The 24,230-nt window shown below is 50.6% G+C and overlaps 1 protein-coding gene across 2 annotated transcripts in view; it reads left to right on the forward strand.

The window, feature by feature from the left end:
* BICRAL (BICRA like chromatin remodeling complex associated protein) overlaps positions 1-21,391 on the forward strand; it is an 82,829-nt gene extending 61,438 nt beyond the window's left edge. For both annotated transcript variants that reach the window (XM_062186132.1, XM_062186133.1), the window contains exons 6-10: positions 7,929-7,990; positions 8,588-8,733; positions 9,335-9,429; positions 14,505-14,607; positions 17,521-21,391. In XM_062186132.1, coding sequence (XP_062042116.1) covers positions 7,929-7,990; positions 8,588-8,733; positions 9,335-9,429; positions 14,505-14,607; positions 17,521-18,308 — 1,194 coding nt within the window. In that variant the 3' untranslated portion in view covers positions 18,309-21,391. The remainder of the gene's footprint in view (positions 1-7,928; positions 7,991-8,587; positions 8,734-9,334; positions 9,430-14,504; positions 14,608-17,520) is intronic.
* Positions 21,392-24,230: the final 2,839 nt, after the last annotated feature.

Here is a 24,230-nt window from a genome sequence, read left to right on the forward strand (position 1 = left end):
AACAAGTGCAGTGGTTTGCAGATTATCAATTCATCAGAATCAGCTGGATAGCTCTCTCAAACCACAGAGGGGCCAGTGTTACACAGTGGCTTAAACAGCTGCTTGCATCGCCGCATCCCATCTGAGTGCCGGTTCAAGTCCCTGCTGCTCTGTTTCCTATCCAGTTCCCTACTAATGCACCTGGGAGAGCAGCGGAAGACAGCCCAGGTGTTTGGGCCACCACCTGCTGCCTCCCAGGATGTGCATTAGCAGGAAGCTGGATTGGAGGCAGAGCAGCAGGGACTCAAACCAGCACCCCAGTATAGGGTGCTGGCGTTATTTAACCTGCTGAGCTGTAACACTGGACTTTAGCTCTTAACTTCCCTCTGGAGGATAATACACTTTGTGATTTCTTTATTTTTATTCAAGTTTATATTTTTGTTTTGTTTTTATCTTTTAATTCCATTTGTCCATGAATTCTTTTTAAAAAGTTTTATTTATTTATTTATTTTTTTTATTTTATTTTTTTTTTTTTGAATGGCAGAGAGAGAAAGATCTTCCAACCATTGGTTCACTCCTCAAATTTCTGCAACAGCTGGGGATGGGCTTGGACAAAGCCAGGAGTCCAGAACTCAATCCAGGTCTCCCATGTGATTGGCCGGGATGCAAGTGCTTGAGCCATCACCTGCTGCTCCTCAGGGTGTGTGCTAGCAGGAAGCCGGAATAGGAAACGCAGGAGCTAAGATAACCAGGCTCACTGATATGGGATGCAGGGGTCCCACTGATGTGTGACAGTGACTGATCTCTTACTGCAGTAGCTAAGACTATATAATGTTGAAATGCAGTAGCAAAAGAGGATGCCCTTTTCTTGTTCCTAATCTTAATGGGAGAGCTTCAAGTTTCTCCCAGTTAATTATTATGTTAATTGGTTGTGGTTCCCCCCCCCCCCAGTGGATACTGTTTATCAAATTCAGCAAATTCCCCTCTAGTTAGTCTGCTAAAAGCTTTTTTCATGAATGGTTGTTGTATATTGTAAAATACTTTTTCTGTGTAATGTGATTTTTCTTTGTTGATCTGTTGATGTGATAGGGTACATTAATTGATTTTTGAGTGTTGTACCAGCCTTGCCTACTTGTCATAAAATCTCCTGGTCATGGGGAAGTATATAAATCTTTTTATATACTATCGGCTTTGATTTGCCTATATTTCGTTGGAGGTTTTTGCATCTGTGTCAATGAGAGATATTAGGCTATAGTTTCTGGTAATATCCTTGTGTGGTTTGAATATTGGGGTACTGCCAGCCTCACAGAATGAGTTAGGAAGTATCCTTTTGCTTCTACCTTCTGGAAGAGATTGTAGGGAAGTGATCTGATTTCTTCGTGGAACTTGCCTGAGACCCCATCTAGGCCTGATGCTTTCGGTTTGGGAAGGTTATTATTGATTCAATTTGTAATGACTGTAAGACCATTCAAATAGTCTATTTCTTCGTTGTATAGATTTTGACAGATTGTATTATTCAAGGACTCAGTCCATTTGACCTAGGTCGTCAAATTTGTAGGCAGCATTGTTCATAATTTTCTCTTATTGTCCTCTTACTTTTTTTAAAGATTTATTTATTTGAAAGGCAGAGAGAGAGAGAGAGAAAGAGAGAGAGATCTTCCATCCCTTTATTCACTCTCCAAATCTCCTAATGGCCACAATAGCCAGAGCTGGGCTAGGCTGAAACCAGGAGCCAGGAACTCCATCTGGGTCTCTTATACAGGTGGCAGGGGCCCAAGCACTTGAGCCATCATCTGCTGCCTCCAAGGTGCATTAGCAGGAAGCTGGATCCGAAATGGAGCAGCCAAGATTCAAGTCAGACACTCCAACATGAGCTGCAGGTGTCCCAAGCCGTAGCTTAACTCCCTGAGCCATCTTTCTTTTCTAATACATGAATTGATTGCTATGAATTCTCCCCCAGCACTTCTTTTTTTTTATATCTCACAGATTTTGATGTTATATTTTATTTTTAAAAATTTCTCTTATTTAAAAGGCAGAGAGACAGAAAACAGGGAGATGGTCAGAGAGAAGTCTCCCATCTGCTGGTTCACTCCGAAATGCATACAACAGCCAGGACTGAGCTAGGCCAATGCTAGGAGCCTGGAACCCTCTCCAGTTCTCCCACATGGGTGGCAGGAATACAGCTCCCTGAGCCATCACCTGCTGTCTACGGGGTGCACATTAGCAGGAATCTGAAATCCGGCGAGGAGCCAGGACTTGAACCCAGGCACTGTGACATGGGAGGCAGGCGTCTCAAGGCAGCGTCTTAACCACGGCACCAAATGCCTTCCCCAGTAGGTTGTGTTTTTACTTAGATTTCTCTCAAGATGTCTCCTTTGACTCATGTGTCATTTAGAACTGTGTTGCCTAATCTTTCCATGTTTGGGGATTTTTATGCTTTGTTATAAATTTCTATTTTAATTCCTTTGCAGTCCGAGAACAGTGCGTGGTTTCTGTTCTTTTAATTGTGTTCATGTGAACCTGATGGCCCAGAATGTGGTCTCCTTTGCTGAATGTTCCATAAGAGCTTCCGAAGGCTGAGCGAGCGGCTCTTGTCGGACGCAGCAGCCTACAGATGTCAGTTACTTCAAGCTGAGTCCAGCTCTAGCCCTGTGGTTTGCCAGCTGCGCGCTCTACCCATCCTCATAGAGGGTGTCACAGTCCCTGACTAGAATAGTGGATCCAGGGGCGGCCACTTGGCAGAGCAGTCGAGATGCCACTGAGACAGCCCCATGGGAGTGCCTGGGTCCAGGGCCGTCCACTTCCAGCTTCCTGCCAGTGTGCACCCAGAGAGGCAGCAGACGGGGACTCAAGCACCTGGGCCATCTTCGGCCTTCAAGATCCTAACAACCAGACCTCGATTTCAGCACAGTTACTCCTGGTCCTCGTTTCTCCATCTTTGCTGGGGCTGTTGCTGAAGCCGTAGAAGCCGGAGACACCAGCTGTCTTGAGTGTTCTCAGCCTTGCGGGCATTTGCGCTTGTGTGGGAAGTGGGCGGGGCGACTTTAAAGGGGCTCCCCGGTCAGGCTTTGCCCTGAAAACCTTGTGCTACTGGGGCTAACCCGGAGCCTTGGCGTCCAAAAGTTCCTAAAAAGTTAACAGGGTGGTTTCACATTCTTAGTTGTTTCCCACAAAATGGGAATGAATTGATAATTTTTCTCTGAAAAAAATGGACCCTGGAATTTCTAGTTGCTGGTTAGAAAAAGGCCCAACGTGGTAAGAAGGCTGATATTTGACTCAGTACTGTTTCAGAGTTGCAGAATTCACAAAGCACATGAAATAGGAAGAAGGAGACTCTGGCCTGGAACGCTAGGAAGTCACCATGTTGTACCTGAGCGTGCAAACAAAAGAGCTCCACACATTGATCAAATGTGATGGTTCTTTATCGCTGGCGGTGGAGAGTGGGCTCATGCCCTAAAGAACTCTCAACCCTGAAGCCCAAAGCAACAGGGTTTATAAAGGCAAAAACCGCAAAATTGGGAGGGGAATTCATGGTTGCTAGGAACAGGGAGGAATACATGGTTACCGGGGTCAAGCCGACCTAAAACCTATGCGAAACTAGTATCAATTATAATCTTAACAATACCAGTTACAATCTTAACAATTCCAATTATAATCTTGACATTAATCCAGGTATTGGTTTTAATCATATGTAGGACATAGACAAATCAGTTTTATCATTAACCCAGGTGCAGCCTATCCACTTCCAAGCTTGAGCGATCATGCTAGGGGGTTTCTGTGCCCTGCCAAGTGTGATGTAGTGGACTGCTATTGTTCAACTGTTTTAGAGTCTCACGGTGTGGGGGGGCACCTTCCCAGAATGGAGTCTCAGGTTCTCCAAAATGGAGTCCCTACTGTCAAGGTGCTACTTCAACCACTGTTGAGTTATAATCACAGGATTGTTGAGGAGTGTTTTCTCCGTATTTTTATTAGATTCATGTTTCTTCTCCCAGTGAATACTCAGATAGTACTTAGGTATCAAATAGTCAGCCAAATATTAAACTCTTATCTCTGGGGAATAAAAATTTGAAAAATGTGTTCAATATCTCTAGTATTGAAATGGAGAGATATTTAATGTAGAAATAAAAACTTTAAAGCATATTAATTAGCTGATCAACATCCCCATGGTGAGAAATACTATATTAAATATGGATAAACCCATTGTAAGTTGAAAAAGAAAAAAAAAACTGAAAATTCGCTGTACTATGAAGTGGTAAGAGCTGAGAGGATTAAAAATTGAGGGTCATTTAAAAGCTCTGTGTCATTGTACTTCCAAAGCACTATGGAGACAGCAGACTTTTTTCCTTAAAGCTAAAAGGAACTTGTTGGTGCTTAGATGCCATCTGGTTTGTCGTCATCTTCTTTTTTTTTTTTTTTTTTTAAGATTTATTTATTTATTTGAAAGGCAGAGTTACAGAGAGGCAGAGAGAGAAAGAGAGAGAGAGAGGTCTTTCATCTGCTGGTTCACTCCCCAAATCGTTGTAATGGCTGGAGCTGGGCGGATCCAAAGCCAGGAGCCAGGAGCTTCTTCCGGGTCTCCCACGTGGGTGCAGGGCCCAAGCACTGGGGTCATCTGCTGCTGCTTTCCCAGGCCACAGCAGAGAGCTAGATCAGAAATGGAGCAGCCAGGTCTTGAACCGGCACCAGTATGGGATGATGGCACTGTAGTCGGCAGCTTTACCCACTACACCACAGCGCCGGCCCCTGTCTTCCCCTTTTATAGAAAAGCAACGCACAGTTTAACCATCAGAGTAATTGTTCTAATTATATTCACCCTAGCTAAAATCTAATTGGCTTTACATTTGCCGTTTCGTGGCCACCTCATGCTGACATAACACAAACTAGAGACACACCGGCTGGCAGAGAGGAAACCTACTGTGCTGGCCGCCGATCTGGAGTTGGCCACGGGCCCTGAGCGGGCACGGTCGGGAGCTGGTAGTTAGGATCGTGCTTGCCGAGGCGTGAGGTCTAAGAGATGGGGGTAGAAACAGTTTGGGCTAGAAGCTGAGTCCCCGCCTTGCATCTGAGCAGCATAGACGCAGCCTTCCCGGAGCAAGCCAAGAGTCAGGTGTCCCCGCTGCCCCCAGCAGAGATCACTTGCGATAAGAGAAGCAGGCGTTAGAACTCCGTTTTGTGGTCTAGCCTGTAGGGGATGCCAGGTAGGCATTAAGAGGCGTGGCTGGCGTTTTGAGTGTTAACGCTTTCGGTAATGACATTAATTTTTCCGTATTGGTGATATGTTTCACAGGCTCAGAAAAAAAGTTTAAATCAGAATCCCCCCATGTCCGCAGACGGCCTGGGGCGGGCGCAGATGCACCGCCAGGTCGGGAGCCTTTGTAGTAAGCTCTCCTCCGTGGGGCACTGCCCTCCCAGCACCAGCACCAGCACCAGAGGAGCCTCCTCTCGCCTCCCTCGCCCCACGTGGGATCTTTCTGACTTAATCTCACCTCCACCCTGCTCCTTGGTCTTGTCCATACCCTTTCCACCCAAATAAGATGCCATCTTGCAGCGGCGGGACGAGACCATCCGTTGCGAGATGCTACCACAAAAGGAAGAAGTGCTTCTGGTTACATTTTGTGACAAAAATATGCTTTTCAGAAACAGAGAAATCTAGAACTGCATGGCCCATGTGACCTGTAATCACCTGCTGCGGCTTTATATCCGACCCCCCACCCCGCCCCCAGCCCACCCCCAGTGAAAGCAGGGCAGGTCCGTGTTCCGGTTCTCCTAGGGCTGTTGAGTCGGCCCGAAAGAGAGACAAAGCTCGCACACTCTCAGGCAGTGCCCTGAAGTTGCGTTTTGGGGTCCATCAGCATTGATAGAAGACTGGCTTGAGGTCTCATTCTCAGCCTAGGGATAATTTGAAACTGTAGCTCTTGCAGCTTCTTTTTATTATCATTTAATTAGTCAGCTCCTTGGTTCTATTTATTACCCAAAGAGGTTTTAATTGCCCTCACCTCGCCTCCAGGGCTTGTGGAGAAATGTGCTCCCCTGCTCGCCTTCCTGAGAAGGAAGCCCCTTTCAGGGTGTGCAGGGGGCTGCAGGCAGAGGGGCCGCGCCCCGGGCCTGGGTCACTGCCTCTGTTGAGTGTGTCGTATGTATTAATTCTAATAGGACAGGATTCTGGAACTGCACAACCACGGCAGGAAAAAGTAGTCGGATCACCTCCTGGCCCGCCGGCTGTGCAGGTAGAAGCTTTGCCGTCCTCTCCTCCTGTCCGCAGTCATCGGCTTTGTGCTCGCCGTGGGGCCTCTGCGCCCACGGACGTGCGCTCACTGAAGACTCAGCCAGTGGGGCTCGCCTTGTTTGGTTTATGTTCCTAGGACGCGTGCCCAGGGTATTTCTGACATATTTACAATGCTCCATTAAGCCGTCACTCCCTCACGGTCGGGTGAATACAGTGCCCGCAGCCAGCACTGGCCAGGCCCTCCAAACACACAGTTCCCTGTGGAATGGTATTGCATGTTGTCATTTCAAGGAGGGATTTGTTCTTCCTGGTTGTGCTGAGAGGTTTGTTTTCCTGTGGTAGCAGCCAGGAACATAAGGAGTAGACAGTCCCTAAGGTCTTTTGACCCAGTTTAGCTTCAGAACCTCAAAGCATATCAAACCACTAATGCAAAGAGGAAGGAGAGGCCGTCCTGGCCAGGAGGTTAAGCCGCCACTTACCCTGCTCCCAGTCCAGCTTCCTGCAAGTGCTCCTGGGAGGTAGCAGGTGCTGACTCAGGTGCCTGGTTCCCTGTCATCCACATGGGAGATTTGGATGGAGTTCTGGGCTCCTGGCTTCCACCTAGCCCAGCCCCAGCCCCAGCCCCAGCCCATCTGTTTCAGGCATGTAGGGGATGAACCAGTAGATGAAAGATCTCACTGCCCATTTCTGCCTGTTGCTCTGCCTTTCAAATAAGTAAATAAATCTTTCTAAAAAATAAAATAGAAAAGAAGGAATTTGTTTTGTTTTGTTTTCAGTTTACTAATGCCTTCATCTCTTCTCCTTCACACCCACCAGTTAATAGTTTAATGAGGCCTTGCACAGTCTAGACTTTCCTGGCAGACGTCATGAGGGATCTGTTTAGTTCTCGGGCTCTGCCCTAAGGCACGTGTGTCACCTCAACCCCGTGTAAGGTATGCCCTATTAGACCGCACTTGGACTGTTTGTAACAGGTGCTGAACAATATTCGCCCTCTTATTTACCATTAAGAAAATGGATTCAGTAGCATCTACCCAGCATTCAGATGTTTGTGGAGCTGGAACCCACGGATACATTCCTTCGGAAATACAGCGATGCGTTTGTAGGAGTTAAGGATTCAGCCTTGGAGCACAAACTGGGGCCGTCCAAGGAACTGGTGGGACAGCTTTCTGTAGTCGTGATGCACAGTTTCGCTACGTGGAATCTGCATCCTTGCTTGTATTCTGTTTTAGCAGGCACGTTTTGCAGTCTTAGAATGTGCCTGTGGGGTGGAGGGGCATCGTGGTGCAGTGAGTTGAGCTGCCTCCTGGGGCACCCACGCCCTGTAAGAGAGTGTCTGGATCAAATCAGTCCTGCCTCCACTCCAGTCCAGCTTCCTGCTAGCACCCTGGGAGGCAGCAGAAGATGGCCCACGTACTTGGGTCCCTGCCATCCACATGGGAGACCTGGAGGGAGGTCTAGGTTCCTGGCTTCCGCCTGGCCCAGCTCCGGCTTGCAGGCGTTTGGGGAGTGAACAGTGGATGGAAGGTCTGTCTGTGTCCCTCTTGAGTCTTTGCTACTCTGCATTCCAAACAAATCAAGATAAAACAGAAACTTTAAAAAAGGAATATTCTGGGAGAGGTGGTTTGGAACATCTGAAATGTCGTGCGACCACAGATATGCTTGTGTGAGGTCGTGTTCTGCTTTGTCCGTGAGAGGGGTGCTCAGAGGTGTGCTTTGTCTCCAGGTGGACGGTCATTCGGGAGGACAGAAAAGGCCCGCTGCCAAGCAGCTAACGAAAGGAGCCTGGTGAGTTCCCACAGTGACACATGGGCTTTGACTGTCGCTCTAGGTCCCCAGACTGCAGGAAAAAACACGGCGAAAGTCGGGTCTCAATCATGCATGTGTTAGCCTGCTGTAAAGTGTGCCGTGAGCATTTTCCCTAGAGCTCTTTTTCCTTAGAACCCCACATCCATCAGCTGTGGTTTGAGCCTCCTGTCTGTGCTCTTGTGAAAAACAGCTCCTTGACTTTCTACCTCCAAGGGGTCTCTGATAAACTCCCGTGTTTAGAACAGAAACATTTGCATGAAATGTACATGGCCAGTGGTCAGCCAGCCGAGTCCATGTGAGCGCCTTGTGGAGATGGGTAGAGCGCACACTCAGCTCACGACGGTACTCAAAATAGGAGAACAGATCTCCTGGGCTGTGAGTTAGGACGTTCCTGAATGAGTGTGCATGACTTCCGAGTCTGTACACCCAAACAAACTGATCTTTTGATTCCCCTTCCCACAAACTTTTTTGCAGACCCCTTGTATTTCCTAGCCTCTTTGCATGTAGATGACCGCCATGATTAGATTTGACACCTGCCACGGCTGGACAGTGACGTTGGCCATTTCTCTTTCAAAGCATTCTGCAGCAGTTACAGAGGGACCAAGCCCACGCTGTGACTCCCGACAAAAGTCAGTTCCGATCGTTAAGCGATGCGGTGCAGAGGCTGCTCTCCTACCACGTGTGCCAGGGCTCCATGCCCACGGAGGAAGACCTGACGAAAGGTAACCACGGCTCTGACTTCAGGGGACCCTCTGACGCCAGGCGCCCACCCTCTGCAAGAGCCGGTAGAGGGGCTGCATCACAGACCCAGCCTGTCCCCGGTGTTCCCGGTGTCCCCGTCTGTGTTTAGGATTGTGGCTTATCCATCTCGATATTCTGGGAAGGGGACACCTAGATATCAGAGTGTTTGTGGACAGATTGGCGGACAGGAGGCAGTGCACCTTGACATTGAACTGTGCTGCCTGTCCCCGGCAGTTCACGTCCCTGTCCTGGCTGCTGCACGTGGGAGCAGGCGCAGACGGCCTCAGCTCTGTCTGCTGATGGTTGCTGCTGGCCGTTACATGGTTCTGTTTTACAGCTGATGTTAGAGGCATTACGTTGTTGTCCTCCTGACTAAAGTTAAAATGGGCTGTGTGGACGGTGGGGGGGAACAGTGAAGAAGCGTGATGTGTAACCAAGGAAAAAGGGAGTCTAAGAAGAGAAAATGGCCACAGATCCACCAGGCTTGAATAATGGAGAAGTAGTGCTTCCCGGTGGGAAGAAGTAGAAGCCTGGGGGTGACTTACACTTTCTTACTGCTTTTTATCCTGTCTCTTTTTAAAGTGGACAATGAATTCGAAACAGTTGCCACGCAGCTCCTAAAAAGGACCCAAGCGATGCTTAACAAGTACAGATTCCTGCTCCTCGAAGATGCCATGGTAAAGACTTGTGCTGCCAAGAGCGCCACGGGTCACAGCGACTGTCACAGGGGACGAGTCCAGGGAATGAGGTTATCAGACGTAATTTACAGGGCACAGATGGAGGCCGGCACTGTGGTGTAGCGGATGGAGCTTCCACCTATGGCACCAGCATCCCATATGGGCACCTGTTCCCTCCTGGTGCCCAGGGAAAAGCAGTGCAAGATGACCCAAGTGTTTGGGCCCCTGCTGCCCATGTGGAGACCCACATGAGGCTCCTGGCTCCTGGCTTCAGCCTGGCCCAGTGCTGGCTGTTGCAGTCAACTTAGGAGTGAACCAGCAAATGAAAGATCTCTCTCTCTCTCTCTCTAACTCTTTCAAATGAATAAATAAATTTTTTTTAAAGGCACAGCTGTTCAGATTATAGAAATATTTAGACTTGCTGCAAATAACGGCAGCTAACATCCGCTGTGCTTTCCTTGGTAAATCACGTTTTATCAGAACTATTATTTTCTCATTTAATGAATGAAGAAACCAGGACTTTGGTTAAATAACTGCCTACTAAGTTTGCAGGGTTGTTGGCAGAGTTGGGACGCAGCCCAGGACCCTGTGGGCCCCACACTGACGCCGCCCCTGCCTTTTACCCACCCAGAGGTGCGGCAGGTGGACTGGAGGCACCTGCAGTGAGAACCGTTCAGCACAACATAGGCAAGACTAGCTGATGGCAATGTTAAAATCTGTTTTAGAGGGATCATGAACATACCATAAAATTCACATTTAATTTTAAATGTATTTATTTTCTCTGAAAGACAGAGATCGCCCATCCACTGGCTTACTCAAAACAGTACTGGCCAGGCTGAAGCAGGAGCCAGAAACGCAATCCGTGTCTCCCATGTCGGTGGCAGGGGCCCAAGTACTTGGGCCATCACCTGCTGCCTCCCAGGGTGTGCATTACCAGGAAGCTGGAGTCAGGAGCAAAGCCAGGACTTGAACCCAAGCTCTCTGGCACCCTGAAGTGGTGTGGTGTCTTTTTTTTTTTTTTTTTTTTTTTAAGATATATTTATTTGAAAGGCAGAATTATAGAGAGAGAAGGTGAGACAGAGAGAAAGAGAGCTCTTCTATCTGCTGGTTCACTCCCCAAATGGCCACCACAACCAGGGTAGAGCCAGGCCAAAGCCAGGAACCTGGAACTCCATTTGGGTCTCCCACATGGGTGCAGGGGCCCATGCATCTGGGCCATCTTCTACTGCCTTCCCAGAGACATTAGCAGGGAGCTGGATCAGAAGTGAAGCAGGGGCCAGCACTGTGACATAGCGGGTAAAGCCACCACCTGCTACACCAGCATCCAGCTCCCTAATGCACCTGAGAAAGCAGAGGAAGATGGCCCAAGTGCTTGGGCCCCTGACACCCTTGTGGGAGACCCAGATGGAGTTCCAGGTTTCTGGCTTTGGTCTGGCCCAGTCCTGGCCATTGTGGCCATTTGGGAAGTGAACCAGCAGATGGGAGAACTCCTTCTATCTCTCTGTCGCTCCCCCTCTCTCTATAATTGTGCCTTTCAAATAAATAAAATAAATCTTTAAAAAAAAAAAAAATAAGCGGCCTGACCCCAACTCAGCACTCTTATGGGCTGCTTGCATCACAGGGTTGACAGCGTAATCCACTGTGCCACAACACAGGCCCCTGAAATGGCGTCTCAGGTGCACATCTCAAATTCAAGTTTAATTTTTTAAATATTTATTTATTTTCATTCTATTTGGAAAGCAGTGAGAGAGAAAGAGAGACAGAGTCTGACAGAGAGAGAGGGAGACCTTTCATCTGGTAGTTCATTCTTCAAATGCCTGCAGCAGTGGGGCTGGGCTGGGCTGAAGTCTTCATCCCAGATCTCAGTCCAGGACTCCTGCGTGGGTAGCAGGGACCCAGTTAGTTGAGCCATCACCTGCTGCCTCATAGGGAACACGTTAGCAGGAAGCTGAAGTCAGAAGAGGAGCCGGGACTTGAACATGTGCATGTTCCAAGTTGCAGCCTTAACCACTCTGCCAAATCTCCACCTTCATTTTTTTTTATTTGACAGGTAGAGTTGTAGACAGTGAGAGAGAGAGAAAGGTCTTCCTTCCATTGGTTCACCCCCCAAATGGCCGCTAGGGCCGGCGCTGCACCAACCCGAAGCCAGGAGCCAGGAGCTTCTTCCTGGTCTCCCATGCGGGTGCAGGGCCCAAGCACTTGGGCCATCCTCCACTGCCTTCCTGGGCCACAGCAGAGAGCTGGACAGGAAGAGGAGCAACCAGGACTAGAACCCGGCGCCCATATGGGATGCCGGCACCACAAGGCGGAGGATTAACCAAGTGAGCCATGGCGCCAGCCCCTCCACCTTCATATTTAAAGTGTGCAACTGGATGGTTTTTATTAGACTCAACAATAGATTGTCTCATTCACAACCATCACCACTGTCTAATTCCAGAACCTACTCATCACCCAAAGTAGAAACTAAAATTAATTTTGAAACATCAATTAATTAGAGAAAGGAATAATATATCTCAGGAAATAACGGAAAGACCAACCTATTCTGTTTTGGAAGTAGTTCTAAATTGCATAAACGTTAACCTATAAATTGGTCTCTTACAAGTCATTTTGAAGTTGAGATCAATGACGTGACCCACTTATACAGTATAGTGTCGGAGTGTGTGTGCTTACATACCTGTATCCGGGTTGGGCTTTGTCCGGGTGCCACCTGGGATGCCCTCGGTGCACATCAGAGTACTTGGGTTCCAGTCCCGGCTCTGCTTCTTGTTCCAGCTTCCTGCTCATGGGCACCCTGGGAGGCAGCAGTGAGGGCTCAGGTAGTTGGGTCCCTGCCGGCTACGATGGAGACTTTGAATTCTGAGCTCCAGGGTTTGGCCTGGCCCAGCTCTGACTTCTTGTGGGCATTTGGGGAGTATTGGGGAATGAACCAGAGCATGGAAGAATATCTCTCAATCTCTCTTTCTCTCTCTTTCTTCCTTGCTTTTTTTTTTTTTTTTTTTTTTTAATTTTTGACAGGCAGAGGGGACAGTGAGAGAGAGACAGAGAGAAAGGTCTTCCAATGGCCACCGCGGTAGGCGCGCTGCGGCAGGCGCACCGCGCCGATCCGATGGCAGGAACCAGGTGCTTCTCCTGGTCTCCCATGGGGTGCAGGGCCCAAGGACTTGGGCCATCCTCCACTGCACTCCCGGGCCATAGCAGAGAGCTGGCCTGGAAGAGGGGCAACTGGGACAGGATCAGTACCCCGACCGGGACTAGAACCCGGTGTACCGGCGCCGCAAGGCGGAGGATTAGCCTAGTGAGCCGCAGCGCCGGTCCTTCCTTGCTTTCTTTCTCTCTTTCTCTCTCTTTCATTCTCTCTCTCTCTTTTTTTTTTTTTTTTTTTTTTGACAGGCAGAGTGGACAGTGAGAGAGAGAGACAGACAGACAGAAAGGTCTTCCTTTTTGCCGTTGGTTCACCCTCCAATGGCCGCTGAGGCTGGCGCATCGTGCTGATCCGAAGCCAGGAGCCAGGTGTTTCTCCTGGTCTCCAGTGCGGGTGCAGGGCCCAAAGACTTGGGCCATCCTCCACTGCACTCCCGGGCCATAGCAGAGAGCTGGCCTGGAAGAGGAGCAACCGGGATAGAATCCAGCGCCCCAACCAGGACTAGAACCCGGTGTGCCGGTGCCGCAAAGCATAGGATTAGCCTGTTAAGCCACAGCGCCAGCCTCTCTCTCTTTCTTTGTGTCTGCCCTTTCTCTGCCTTTCAAATAAATTTAAAAATAAATTTGAATGTAAATTTTTAAAGATTCATTTATTTTATCTGAAAGGCAGAGTTATAGAGAGTGAGAGATCTTCCATCTCTGGTTCACTCCCCAAATGGCCACAACAGCCCGAGCTGGACCAGACCAAAGCCAGGAGCCAGAAGCTTCTTCCAAGTCTCCCATGTGGGTGCAGGGGCCCATCCTCCATTGCTTTCCCAGGTGCATTAGCAAAGAGCTGGAGCAGAAGTGCAGCAGCTGGGAATCAAACTGGCACCCACATGGGATGCCGGCGCTGCAGACGTCTGGTTAACCCACTATGCCACAGTGCCAGCCCCTAATGTAATATATATATTTAAGATTGTGCCACCAAAGTGTCTAACAGTTCTCATATGTTCAACCCTTTCTGAAACAAAACTCTGAGACATCAAAAAGGACCAGCCGTGTCATTGGGGAGGAAAGGGCCAGGCGCTGACCAGATCATCTTATAGCTGCTCCAGATTTGATTCTGGACGGCAAAGCTTCAGTAACAGGGAGAGCCTTTATAAAAACACACTGTAAAGAGCCGGCGCCGTGGCTTAACAGGCTAATTCTCCGCCTTGCGGCGCCGGCACACCAGGTTCTAGTCCCGGTCGGGGCACCGATCCTGTCCCGGTTGCCCTTCTTCCAGGCCAGCTCTCTGCTGTGGCCAGGGAGTGCAGTGGAGGATGGCCCAAGTCCTTGGGCCCTGCACCCCATGGGAGACCAGGAGAAGCACCTGGCTCCTGCCATCGGAACAGCGCGGTGCGCTGGCCGCAGCGCGCCTACCGCGGCGGCCATTGGAGGGTGAACCAACGGCAAAGGAAGACCTTTCTCTCTGTCTCCCTACTGTCCACTCTGCCTGTCCAAAAAAAAAAAAAAAATACACTGTAAAGCTTAGCGGAATAGAAAAGGGGGGGTCACCCTAATGGGAGGATTTCTAAGGAGGAAAGGAGATGTCCTGAGTAGTGCGTGGAGCTGCCACCATCATGTGCAAGCCAAGTCGTCTGTGAACGTGTGCATGTCCTCCAGGGGAGACGCTGGGTGCTGGCGGTGTCCAAGGCACGCACGGAAGGGAAGCTTGTGTTTTCATGCCCTGTAGTTACCTTGAGAATCTTGTACCAGCGTAAAAATTACCTCTCCCAAAAAACACATTTTTAAATAATGCATCAGATGTAAGCAGGCGAGATGGGACTGGGTGGGGCACCCAGAACCTAGACAGCAGAGTTGCATTTCTGATCGCGTCATTCATCCAAAGACGCGGAGAGATGTGTGCTCCTAGGCAAAGGCCCTGAAATGACTGCCGCTCTCGCTTGCAGCGGATCAATCCCTCTGCGGAGATGGTGATGATCGACCGAATGTTCAACCAGGAGGAAAGGGCGTCCCTGTCGCGGGACAAGCGGCTGGCCCTCGTGGACCCTGGTAAGGCACATCAGTGAGCGTGGGGATGGGGGCTGCGCTGCTCGGGGCCACAGGGCCGTGGGCTCTGTCACAGCTGACTGTTGGCTGAGAGACTTGCGGGTAGAACAGGAGTTCTGGGGCCGCGGGGCCGGGGAGGGGCGGCCCAGAGGGAAGAGTGGTGCGCGTGTGCTCTGAGGACATCTCTTCTAGGAAATCCAAACTGGAGCTTTGGTTCCGCTAGATGATTTTTTTCCCTACTGTAAGCTTACAATTCTCCCTCCTCCTGTCATTTCTGAGAACAGAAAGCTGCCCAGAAACAAGCACGGTCAGCATGCTAGCAAGTGCCTGGCTGTGTGCAGGTTACAAAACCGGGCCGGGGCCGGCGCCGTGGCTCAACAGGCTAATCCTCCGCCTTGCGGCGCCGGCACACCGGGTTCTAGTCCCGGTCAGGGCACCGATCCTGTCCCGGTTGCCCCTCTTCCAGGCCAGCTCTCTGCTGTGGCCAGGGAGTGCAGTGGAGGATGGCCCAAGTGTTTGGGCTCTGCACCCCATGGGAGACCAGGATAAGCACCTGGCTCCTGCCATCGGAACAGCGCAGTGCGCCGGCCGCAGCGCGCTACCGCGGCGGCCATTGGAGGGTGAACCAACGGCAAAAGGAAGACCTTTCTCTCTGTCTCTCTCTCACTGTCCACTCTGCCTGTCAAAAATAAAAAAAAAAAAAAAAAAAAAAAAACAAAACGGGCCGGACCCCAGCCAGCGAACGGGCTGTCCTCCCCGGCCCCTGCCTGCCAGCCACAAGTGTCCACATTTGCCCACATTCTTCTGCCTTTTAACAACGAGTTCCCCCTTTTTTTTTTTTTAATTAATTAATTAATTTGAAAGTCAGTTATAGAGAAGCAGAGGCAGAGAGAGAGAAGGAGGTCTTTTTCCATCCACTGGTTCACTCCCCGAATGGTCACAGCAGCCAGTGCTGGCCCATCGGAAGCCAGGAACCAGCAGCTTCCTCCAGGTCTCTAACAAGGGTGCTGGGGCGCAAGCACTTGGGCCATTTTCCACTGCTTCCCCAGGCTACAGCAGAGAGCTGTATCAGAAGTGGAGTAGCCGGGACTCGAACCAGTGTCCACATGGGATGCTTGTACTGGAGGCGGCGGTTTTGTCCGCCATGCCACAGCACCGGCTGCAACAATGAGTTGTAATTTTTCCTAGCCTCTACAATTTCTTAAATCGAATAATGTGGTAATTCAGAGAATAGGAATCTTGCCCACCCTTTCACCATCTTATAAAAGGAATGCCTTCCTCTCCACATTTTCTCCAGCTCTAGATAGGATTTTGTAGTCTAATTTTCTTGTATGCCATGTATCTTGAAGTTTTTCATCATGTTGCTGTAGTCTTGGAAATAATATTTCCTATATTTTATTATAGTAGCTTGTTAATTTATTTCATCACCTTACTATTGGACTATTAATTTTTCTGTGGCTTCACTCTCATTTCTCTAATGTCTTTTCTGGCACTAAAGTATAAAAGTTCTACCTTGTATTTGATGTGGCTCAAGAAACTGACAAATAGAATATGAGGGGACTTCAAAAAGTTTATGGGAAATACATATTATGAAAAAAACTTCATGGTTTCACACATGTTACCTCAAAATAACTTTTCAATTTTATTTTCCCATGAGCTTTTAAAAAAAAATACATTTATTCATTTGAAAAAGTGACATAGAGATCTTCCATCCACTGTTTATTCCCCAAATGGCCACAGCGATCAGGGCCGGGCCTGGCCGAAGCCAGGAGCCAGGAACTCTACCCAGGTCTCCCATGTGGGTGCAGGGGCCCAAGCACCTGGGCCATCACCTGCTGTCTCCCAGGGTGCATTAGCAGGGAGCTGGACCAGAAGTGGAGCAGCCAGGAACTGACCTGGCACTCGGCTATGGAATGCCAGTGTCTCCAGCCGTGGCTGAACCAGCTGTGCCACATGCCTACTATGAACTTTCTGACGTCCCCTCAGACCCGCAGACCTCACACTGGGTCTGAAAGAAGAGGCCAAGGGAAATGCTGCGTGCTCCATATTCCCAGAAAAGAAGAGAATAACACAGGGTCGGTTTCTGTCCCTTTTTCTCAGGACCTGAACTCTCCTATTGCCTTTTTTGGTGACTTGGCTTAGACCAGCCCTCCCCCCTCGTCTTAGCCCGGCCCCAGGTGACTGCCACAGAGGAGGGGCTACTCGTCCTTCCCCCTGCCTCTGTGCCCCGTGTACCTGTTGAGCCAGTTGGTTGAATGGAGTCATTTTTTAGATTACAAGGCTGTATCCCCTAGATCTCCTATTTTGAATTTGGTCAGCAAATTCCCGTCCACCGCATACATAGGCGGTGTGGTTTTTTGAAAGCCGTATGTCGCTTCCTTACTCCGAGTGAATACTCTCTCAGCCCGGCGTGACAGCAGCCTGCCTGCCTCCGTCAGTGCCGCAGCCCCCGTGCCCACCCTGTGCCCCCAAGCTGCACAGGGGCTTTTCTGGCCGCCCAGGGCCGCGCATTCCTGCTGTGGTCCGGGCGCAGGGTGCTGGGCGCCTGGCACACGGCTGCAGGGGTGCAGGTGCCTTCCGCCCTCCCCACGCGTGCCCCTTCCCAGGGCCCCGCACTGGAGGAGGAGCCAGGCTGCCACCAGCCCCCGATTTGCGTTTTCAGACCTTCTGAAAAACGGACAGAAAATAACACGGAGTGGGTCGGGACGGAGCGCAGCGCCCTGCCCTGCCCACCGGGTGTTCCCCTTGTCATCCAGCACTCCCTCCTCAAAGCCGCGGCTCTGTGACCTCGGCCACTCCTGCAGGGTGCTCCGGGGTGCCGTCGGCTGGGGGTGGGGCAGGGTGGCCCTGGGCACTGCCCGCTGAGGCGCCGTCCCCCCCTTCGCTCCCTAACGTCCTCTCTGTTCCCATTGCCAGAGGGCTTCCAGGCTGACTTCTGTTGCTCCCTCCAAGCCGACAAGGCCGCTGCAGAGCCCCAGTTCTGCAGGAGCGACCCGCACGGCAGCAGGACCACCAGCTCGCTCCGTCTGACGGCCAAGGCCCCGGGCAGGGACCGAGCCAAAGCCGGCGTGGCGGAGCCTGCGAACCATGACCAGTTTCCTCTAGTGCCTAATCACACCGTGGTCTCTGCGGAGGGAACCATCTCTACAAAGGCAGACGGGCTCGGCAGAGCGCTGAAGCTGGACAGAGCGGGCGTGCTGCAGTCCCGGAGCGCGTCGGACGAGAAGGGCGGCCGGAGGGAGCCCCCGAAGGCCGGCGAGTGCTCCCCCGGCCCCGAGGCGCCCCGGAGGCCCTCCTGCAGGCCGCAGCCCGGCGCCGAGGGCCCGCTCGCCAGCATCCTGGGGGAGTCCCCCTCGGAGCGGGCGTGCAACAATTCCTTCCAGGACAGCACCTCGCGGAGTCCCCCAAAGAGCGACGTTTTACACACGGACGTCATGAAGGGGTCCGGGGAGCCGCAGCCGGACCTGCAGCTCACCAAGAGCTTGGAAACAACGTTTAAGAACATCTTGGAACTGAAGAAGGCCGGGCGGCCGCCCCAGAGCGAGCCCGCGGTCAGCGGCGCTGTCGAGTTAGATTTCCCCAACTTCTCGCCAATGGCTTCGCAGGAAAACTGCCTGGAAAAGTTCATCCCGGACCACAGCGAAGGCGTCGTGGAGACTGACTCCATTTTAGAAGCAGCTGTAAATAGTATCCTAGAGTGTTAATAGCAGCAGCGCCCCCTGCCGCCCGCCCCGGACACGTCCCCTTCCTCCCCGGCAGAAGCAAACGGAACCGGCCTCCTGCCTCCAGCGCGCTTGACCGTTCATCACAGGTGGTTCTTTCTAATCTCAGTGCTGTTCTTTGTTTAAGAGCAATACTCGTCGTGGTCACAGGGAGACCCCTGGAGCAAAACGAATCCTTGTTAGCAAGCAGTCTGATAGGCCCGACACATTTCAAGTGTTCTCCAAGTGCTTATGGTCATTTTTAAAATTTATTTTATTTTATTTTATTTTATTTTTTTAAACACTGTAACTCAATGAAACCACAGTATGCCTGGCCCTGGGTAAAATTTTGACAATCATAAGTCATTTGAAAAATACAGACTTATTAAAGAAAATCAAACAGCACTGATAGAAGCTACTTTTTAAAAGAATATCCCACTGCATCTCCAAATTTAGCCTTTGGGGTTTTTCAGTTTTGTTCGGTTTGGTCATCTTGAGGGGGTTTTTTTTTGTTTGTTTTTTGTTGGGGGAAAGACCACGTGACTCTTCTCCCCAAGCCCTCACCCCCCGCGGCCAGCTCTGAGCAGCAAGTGGCTGGCTGCTGGCGGCCCCTGTGGCCCCTCCTGGGAGGAGCCAGAAGCAGCGAATCCGGGCCCCCCTGTGGGTCATTGCAGTGCTTCCCAAGCTTTTCAGCATCTCCGTGCTGACCTCGGGCTAGGGAGGGCTCCCTCCTGTGTTGCCACAGCATGCTGTGAGATCCTTCCACCAGGCTAAGGAAAGGCTAAGGAAACGAGTTGAGTGGTGCAGTGTTCAGGGAGGCCGGGAGAGAGCCATGAGGATTCTAATATGTATATATGTACAAGCCTACATATATGTGAGCTACCGAGAAAAAAACACGAGTTTTGCATTCTCTAATTGGACGTAGCCAACATCCGATGTCTGTTTCTGTTTGTCGCTGGGTTCTGTTTCATCTGACCTCTCTCCGTACCCTCTGCCACAACAAACAGCCGCGAGTCGCAAGCGCTTGCGTTTGAACACTATGTTGTAATTTTTCAGTTTCAACTTTAAGCGGACTTTGGCCCTGTTTATGCTTCTTGTTGTCTGCGAGCAGCCGCCGCCCCCGGCAGCGATCATTACCAAAACACAGACAAACCAAAGGTTACCAGCCAGCCCACCACTGAGAGGCAAGATCTGAGACACAGGATTCCCCCTGAGAGAGCCAAAGGATGCGCCCTGGCAGGGTTCATGTTCAAGGGCCCTGTTCCTACCCGTGAACATCCCGGAGAGCTCTGTTTATTTGTACTTCTTTTCAGGGAGCTTTCCCAGGTTCCTTTCATCCCATTTCGGTTGCTACTTCCATTCTCCATGCTGTTGTCACCATCACTTACCTCCTGTCACTGGGAAAGCTACCTAACAGTATCTCATGTGCTCCCTCCCCCCTCGAGCGCGTGCACGTGTGTCTGAGCTGCGCGGACCCAGAGGCCACTTGGGACAGTGGGTACACACTCACTGGCCCTCTCATCTATTCTGCTTCTCCCCCGGCTTTAGAGCTGCACCCACCGGTCTCCACCTTAGCATGTTGCCAGGATCTGCTCTGGCTGTCCCCAGATTGGGGGCACCCCCCCACTGTCATCACGTTGGGCGTTTCTTTTCCAGATTGGCCTAGGATGGAAAGGAACGCTTCTGATGATAGAAAACAAACAGCAGCACAGACCTGTTCCCTCCTTGCCCCTCTGTCCCACCACACAGAGAGGCACGGTGAGACCGCGGGTCTGCATCGTAGCAATGTCCCTTCCTCCCACCCCTGTGCCCGGCCAATAGATATCGGAAAATCTGGGCCATTTTGAGGTTACCATTTTTTCCTTGTTTGTGCCAATGTCCAAGTTGCAGGTTTCCCCTTTACCCTGTATTGTAACATATTAGGTAAGTTGGTATTGCCAGTTGGAATTTTCTGTTTGGGCAGCCCTGGGGTAACACCCCGCCCTGAACCCCGTGATTTCATAGGCTCTTCTCTTAGGGTTCATGCTCCCCTAATTCCTAGCAAGACCTAAAGATGGTCCCTCCTGATCAAATGTTTCTCATTGTGGAATTTGATGCCCAGAAGCCTTCACAATAGGCTGCTTGTGAATTACATGAATTATTGCGAATCACTGGAAATTCTTAAGAGACAAGATAAGATTGATGTACAGTTGTCACTCATCTTTGTTCCCAGCCCTGCCCTGCCCTGCCACCCCAACCCTCGCTTTTCTATACACCATCTTAACAGAGTTTCTAACCAAACACTTGTCTAGCAAATGGAGAGCCTAACTTACCAAAATGAAACTTGTAAATTTTTGTGTCCTTGTGTGTCAGTTTACTTTTTATGGAGGAAAGACTCTAGATAATGACAAATGAAGATTACAAAATGTACTTTACTCCTGTGATTAGGTTATGCGCACATGGGTCATGGCTCGCATGTGGAGCGCCCTCTGCTGGAGGGTGAGAGAGCTCAGCCTTGGATGGCCAGCATCCAGTTGTTCAGGTTCATTAGTCAAAGTTAAGTTTAAAACTACTTGTACTCAATAACAAAAAAAATCATTTTATTTCTTTCTCTCTCTCTCTCTTTTTTTTTTTTCTGTTGTTGTTGTGGAAAAGTGTGAATTTGTTATTAAGCATTTGATTTTCTGTGTCCTTAAGTACTGCCTAAAGATAAAGCAAATTTTAAACTGGCAATTACGAAAAAGAAATATTTTAGCTCTGAAGAATTTAGTAGACTCTGTTAGATTAGGGAGGCCTTACAGACTGACTTGACTTAAATAAGAGGACGCGTCACTCGCTGTCAGTGTGGTGTGGGCTTTATTTGCTTAAATACCTTCATTTGTATAGTATGTCTCACTTGAAATTGCTTTGTATACATTTTGTAAAAATATTTATAAAATGTTTTGTAAAAAAAAGTATAACAAATTGCAGTTTATTTTGTTATGTTGGATAAATACTGTTAAAAGAAACCAGTCAGTAACTATATTGTTAATCCATGGTTAGGAAATGTTTAGTTGGAGATTACAAAATGAAACAACCATTGCAATACAGCCAAAGATTTGGGAAAATGTGCAACTGTGATTGTCTTGATTTTGCAAGTAGGAGTGGCTGCCTGGCCCGGAAGGAGCAGGTAAGTGTAAATGCCATTGCCAAAGGCAGCACCGTCAGCGAGGGGCAGGGTTTTAATATCAGCCGTTCCAGCCAGCTACAAATGAAAACCAAGCTGCTTGGGGAGGAGACCCCCACCCCTACTCCTGTGGGCTGGGTCCCGGGCTCATCTGAGAAGTGGAGTAAGGGAGCCTCACTCAGCCAGAAGTTCTCTTCATTGTTTCAACCAGGACGAGCAGAAAGCTAAGGAATTAGTTAAGAAAACTATTTTATGTGAGGTTTATTGCAGCGTTAATAGGTTTCCCTTTGTGTTAGATATTTGACCAAACCGTGTGGAGCAGAACCTTTCTAACCATATCTGTAAAATCAGTCCCATGAGTGCCTGCTGTGGTCCTGCCCACCCAGGTGGGCACCCAAACCGTTAGGGAATCTTCCAGAAGGTGAAGTATATTTCTGGGGGCAAATTTTTCTTTGAGGGCTAGAATTCATGCTTATACTCCGTTATGTTTTTTTTTAAAGATTTATTTTATTTATTTGAAAGAGTTACAGAGAGAGGTAGAGACAGAGGTCGGTCTTCATCTGATGGTTCACTCCCCAATTGGCCGCAACGGCTGGAACTGAACCGATCTGGAGCCAGGAGCATCTTCCGGGTCTCCCACGTGGGTGCAGGGGCCCAAGGACTTGAGCCATCTTCTACTGCTTTCCCAGGCCATAGCAGAGAGCTGGATCAGAAGAGGAACAGCCAGGATGCGAACTGGCGCCCAAATGAGATGCTGGCACTGCAGGTCAGGGCGTTACCCTGCTGCGCCACAGCACCACCACCCCCTCCCCCCATGGTTTAATTGCTCCCAGACCCCAGCACTAGCAGCAGCAGGAAATCAAGGTGTCAGCAGGAAGCTGTTCCCATGTATTGAACGGAAGTCAGAACAATGACATCAGGAGATGGGGCCCTCAGTGTCATCTGCAGCGTGGCCCCGAGGTCAAGCCTGTCTCCCTGCCAAGGAGACACCTCCAGGCCCCGCGCGATGGGAGTGTCCCCAGGATGAAGAGGTCAAAGGCAGGGTCATCCTGCTGCTCGGTGGGACCCACATCCTCCCTCGGGCCCTGGGCTCAGGAGGCCTCTGAGGCAGGGAGAGTGGCCAGTGGGTGCCTGTGGGGCTGGTGGAGGGGGGACGTCAGGGAACAGGAGGGGCTGGGCCCCACTCCAGGGTCTGGCTCTGCTTCAGCCCCACGGTGCTCTCTCAGACGGGAGTTCAGCCCCCCTGGGTACCCAGTGAAGGTGGACGGCGTTCACCAGCAGCCATTTCTGGAGCCCTTGGCTGTGCGGCAGCTAGACCCCAGGATAAGCGAGGGAGTCAGAGTCTACAAGGAGCAAGCGCACAAATCCCTGCCACTGGGGGGCCAGCCTGGGGCTCAGGACGGCAGTGGGAGCAGACGTCCCACACTGCCCCCTGGCAGCGAGCTGCAGTCCGTCCCTGCGCGCCCTGACTCTTGGCATGGCTTTCTGCATTAAGTTCGAGAAAAGTGGGATGCTTCGTGCAGGAATGAGGAGCAAGGGTTTTGTAATTAAATGTGAAGTCCAGGGGGAAAGCTGGCTTCGCGCACACGCAGGCGTGGGAGCCCAGCCCAGGGTCAAGTGCATTCTGGCCACACTCCTCTGTTGAAAGCTTCAGCTGTATTCCTCTGGGCGGTGGGGGTGGGGCCTCTGACAGCACCTGCAAAGGCAAGAACGTTCTCAGGGGAAAATCACCCCTAGCAAGGCCAAGGAAAGCAACGTCTCGGGTGGGCAGGAAGTGGGAGCAGAACCCGGAAGGCGGCCACCCAGCAGCAGATGCATCTCTGTAAGTTGCTCTCTGCCTCAGTGTCTTGGCCTGCGAAGCAGGAAGATTGTCCTGGCCCTGTACTTCCTAGGGTGGGAAACTGAACAAGTGTGGAGAGTGAACATGCTAATGCCCCATCACTTTGGAAATAATTCAGAGGGGCTGATTTTTCGGTTCTGCTTTTGGCCTTACCTACTACACACTGAGTCTTTCCTCTGGCTGTCCTGTGTCTGTCCTCAACTCTCAAGGCTGTGCCCCTCACCTGTTCTCTCCCCGTTCCTCCCCACTTCAGCTTGTTCTTCGTCAAGATCAAAAACTGTTGGCCATGGTTTGTTGGTTTGTTTGTTTGTTTGACAGGCAGAGTGGATAGTGACAGAAAGGTCTTCCTTTTCCATTGGTTCACCCTCCAATGGCCGCCGCGGCCGGTGCATCGCGCTGATCCGAAGCCAGGAGCCAGGTGCTTCTCCTGGTCTCCCATGCGGGTGCAGGGCCCAAGGACTTGGGCCATCCTCCACTGCCTTCCCGGGCCATAGCAGAGAGCTGGACTGGAAGAGGGGCAACCGGGATAGAACCCGGTGTGCCAGCGCCGCAAGGCAGAGGATTAGCCTGTTAAGCCACGGTGCCGGCCGGCCATGTTGTTTTCTCCGTCATCTGCTCAACTCCCCTTCCTGCTGCCTGGTATCCCATTGTCACTCTCAGAGGATGCACAGGGCAGAACTCAAAGCAATGAAGCTACAAGAGTCATAACCCGAGAACAGGATTGGGACAGATGGGAGATTACAGATGGAGCTCCGCTGCCGTGTGTTGGGTGAGGTGGTTTTGCCTTACTAAGAAGGCTTTGCTCAACTCTCTTAGGTAAAAGAGTAGAATCCCAAATAATCTGAAATTGAAGGCAATACTGAAATAACTAATTCAAGGATATACTGAGAAAGGGATCCTGGGAGCTGGCGTTGTGACATAGCAGGTTAAGCCGCTGCCT

This window comes from Lepus europaeus, chromosome 3, assembly GCF_033115175.1.
Source record: "Lepus europaeus isolate LE1 chromosome 3, mLepTim1.pri, whole genome shotgun sequence".
Classification (NCBI taxonomy): Eukaryota; Metazoa; Chordata; class Mammalia; order Lagomorpha; family Leporidae; genus Lepus; species Lepus europaeus.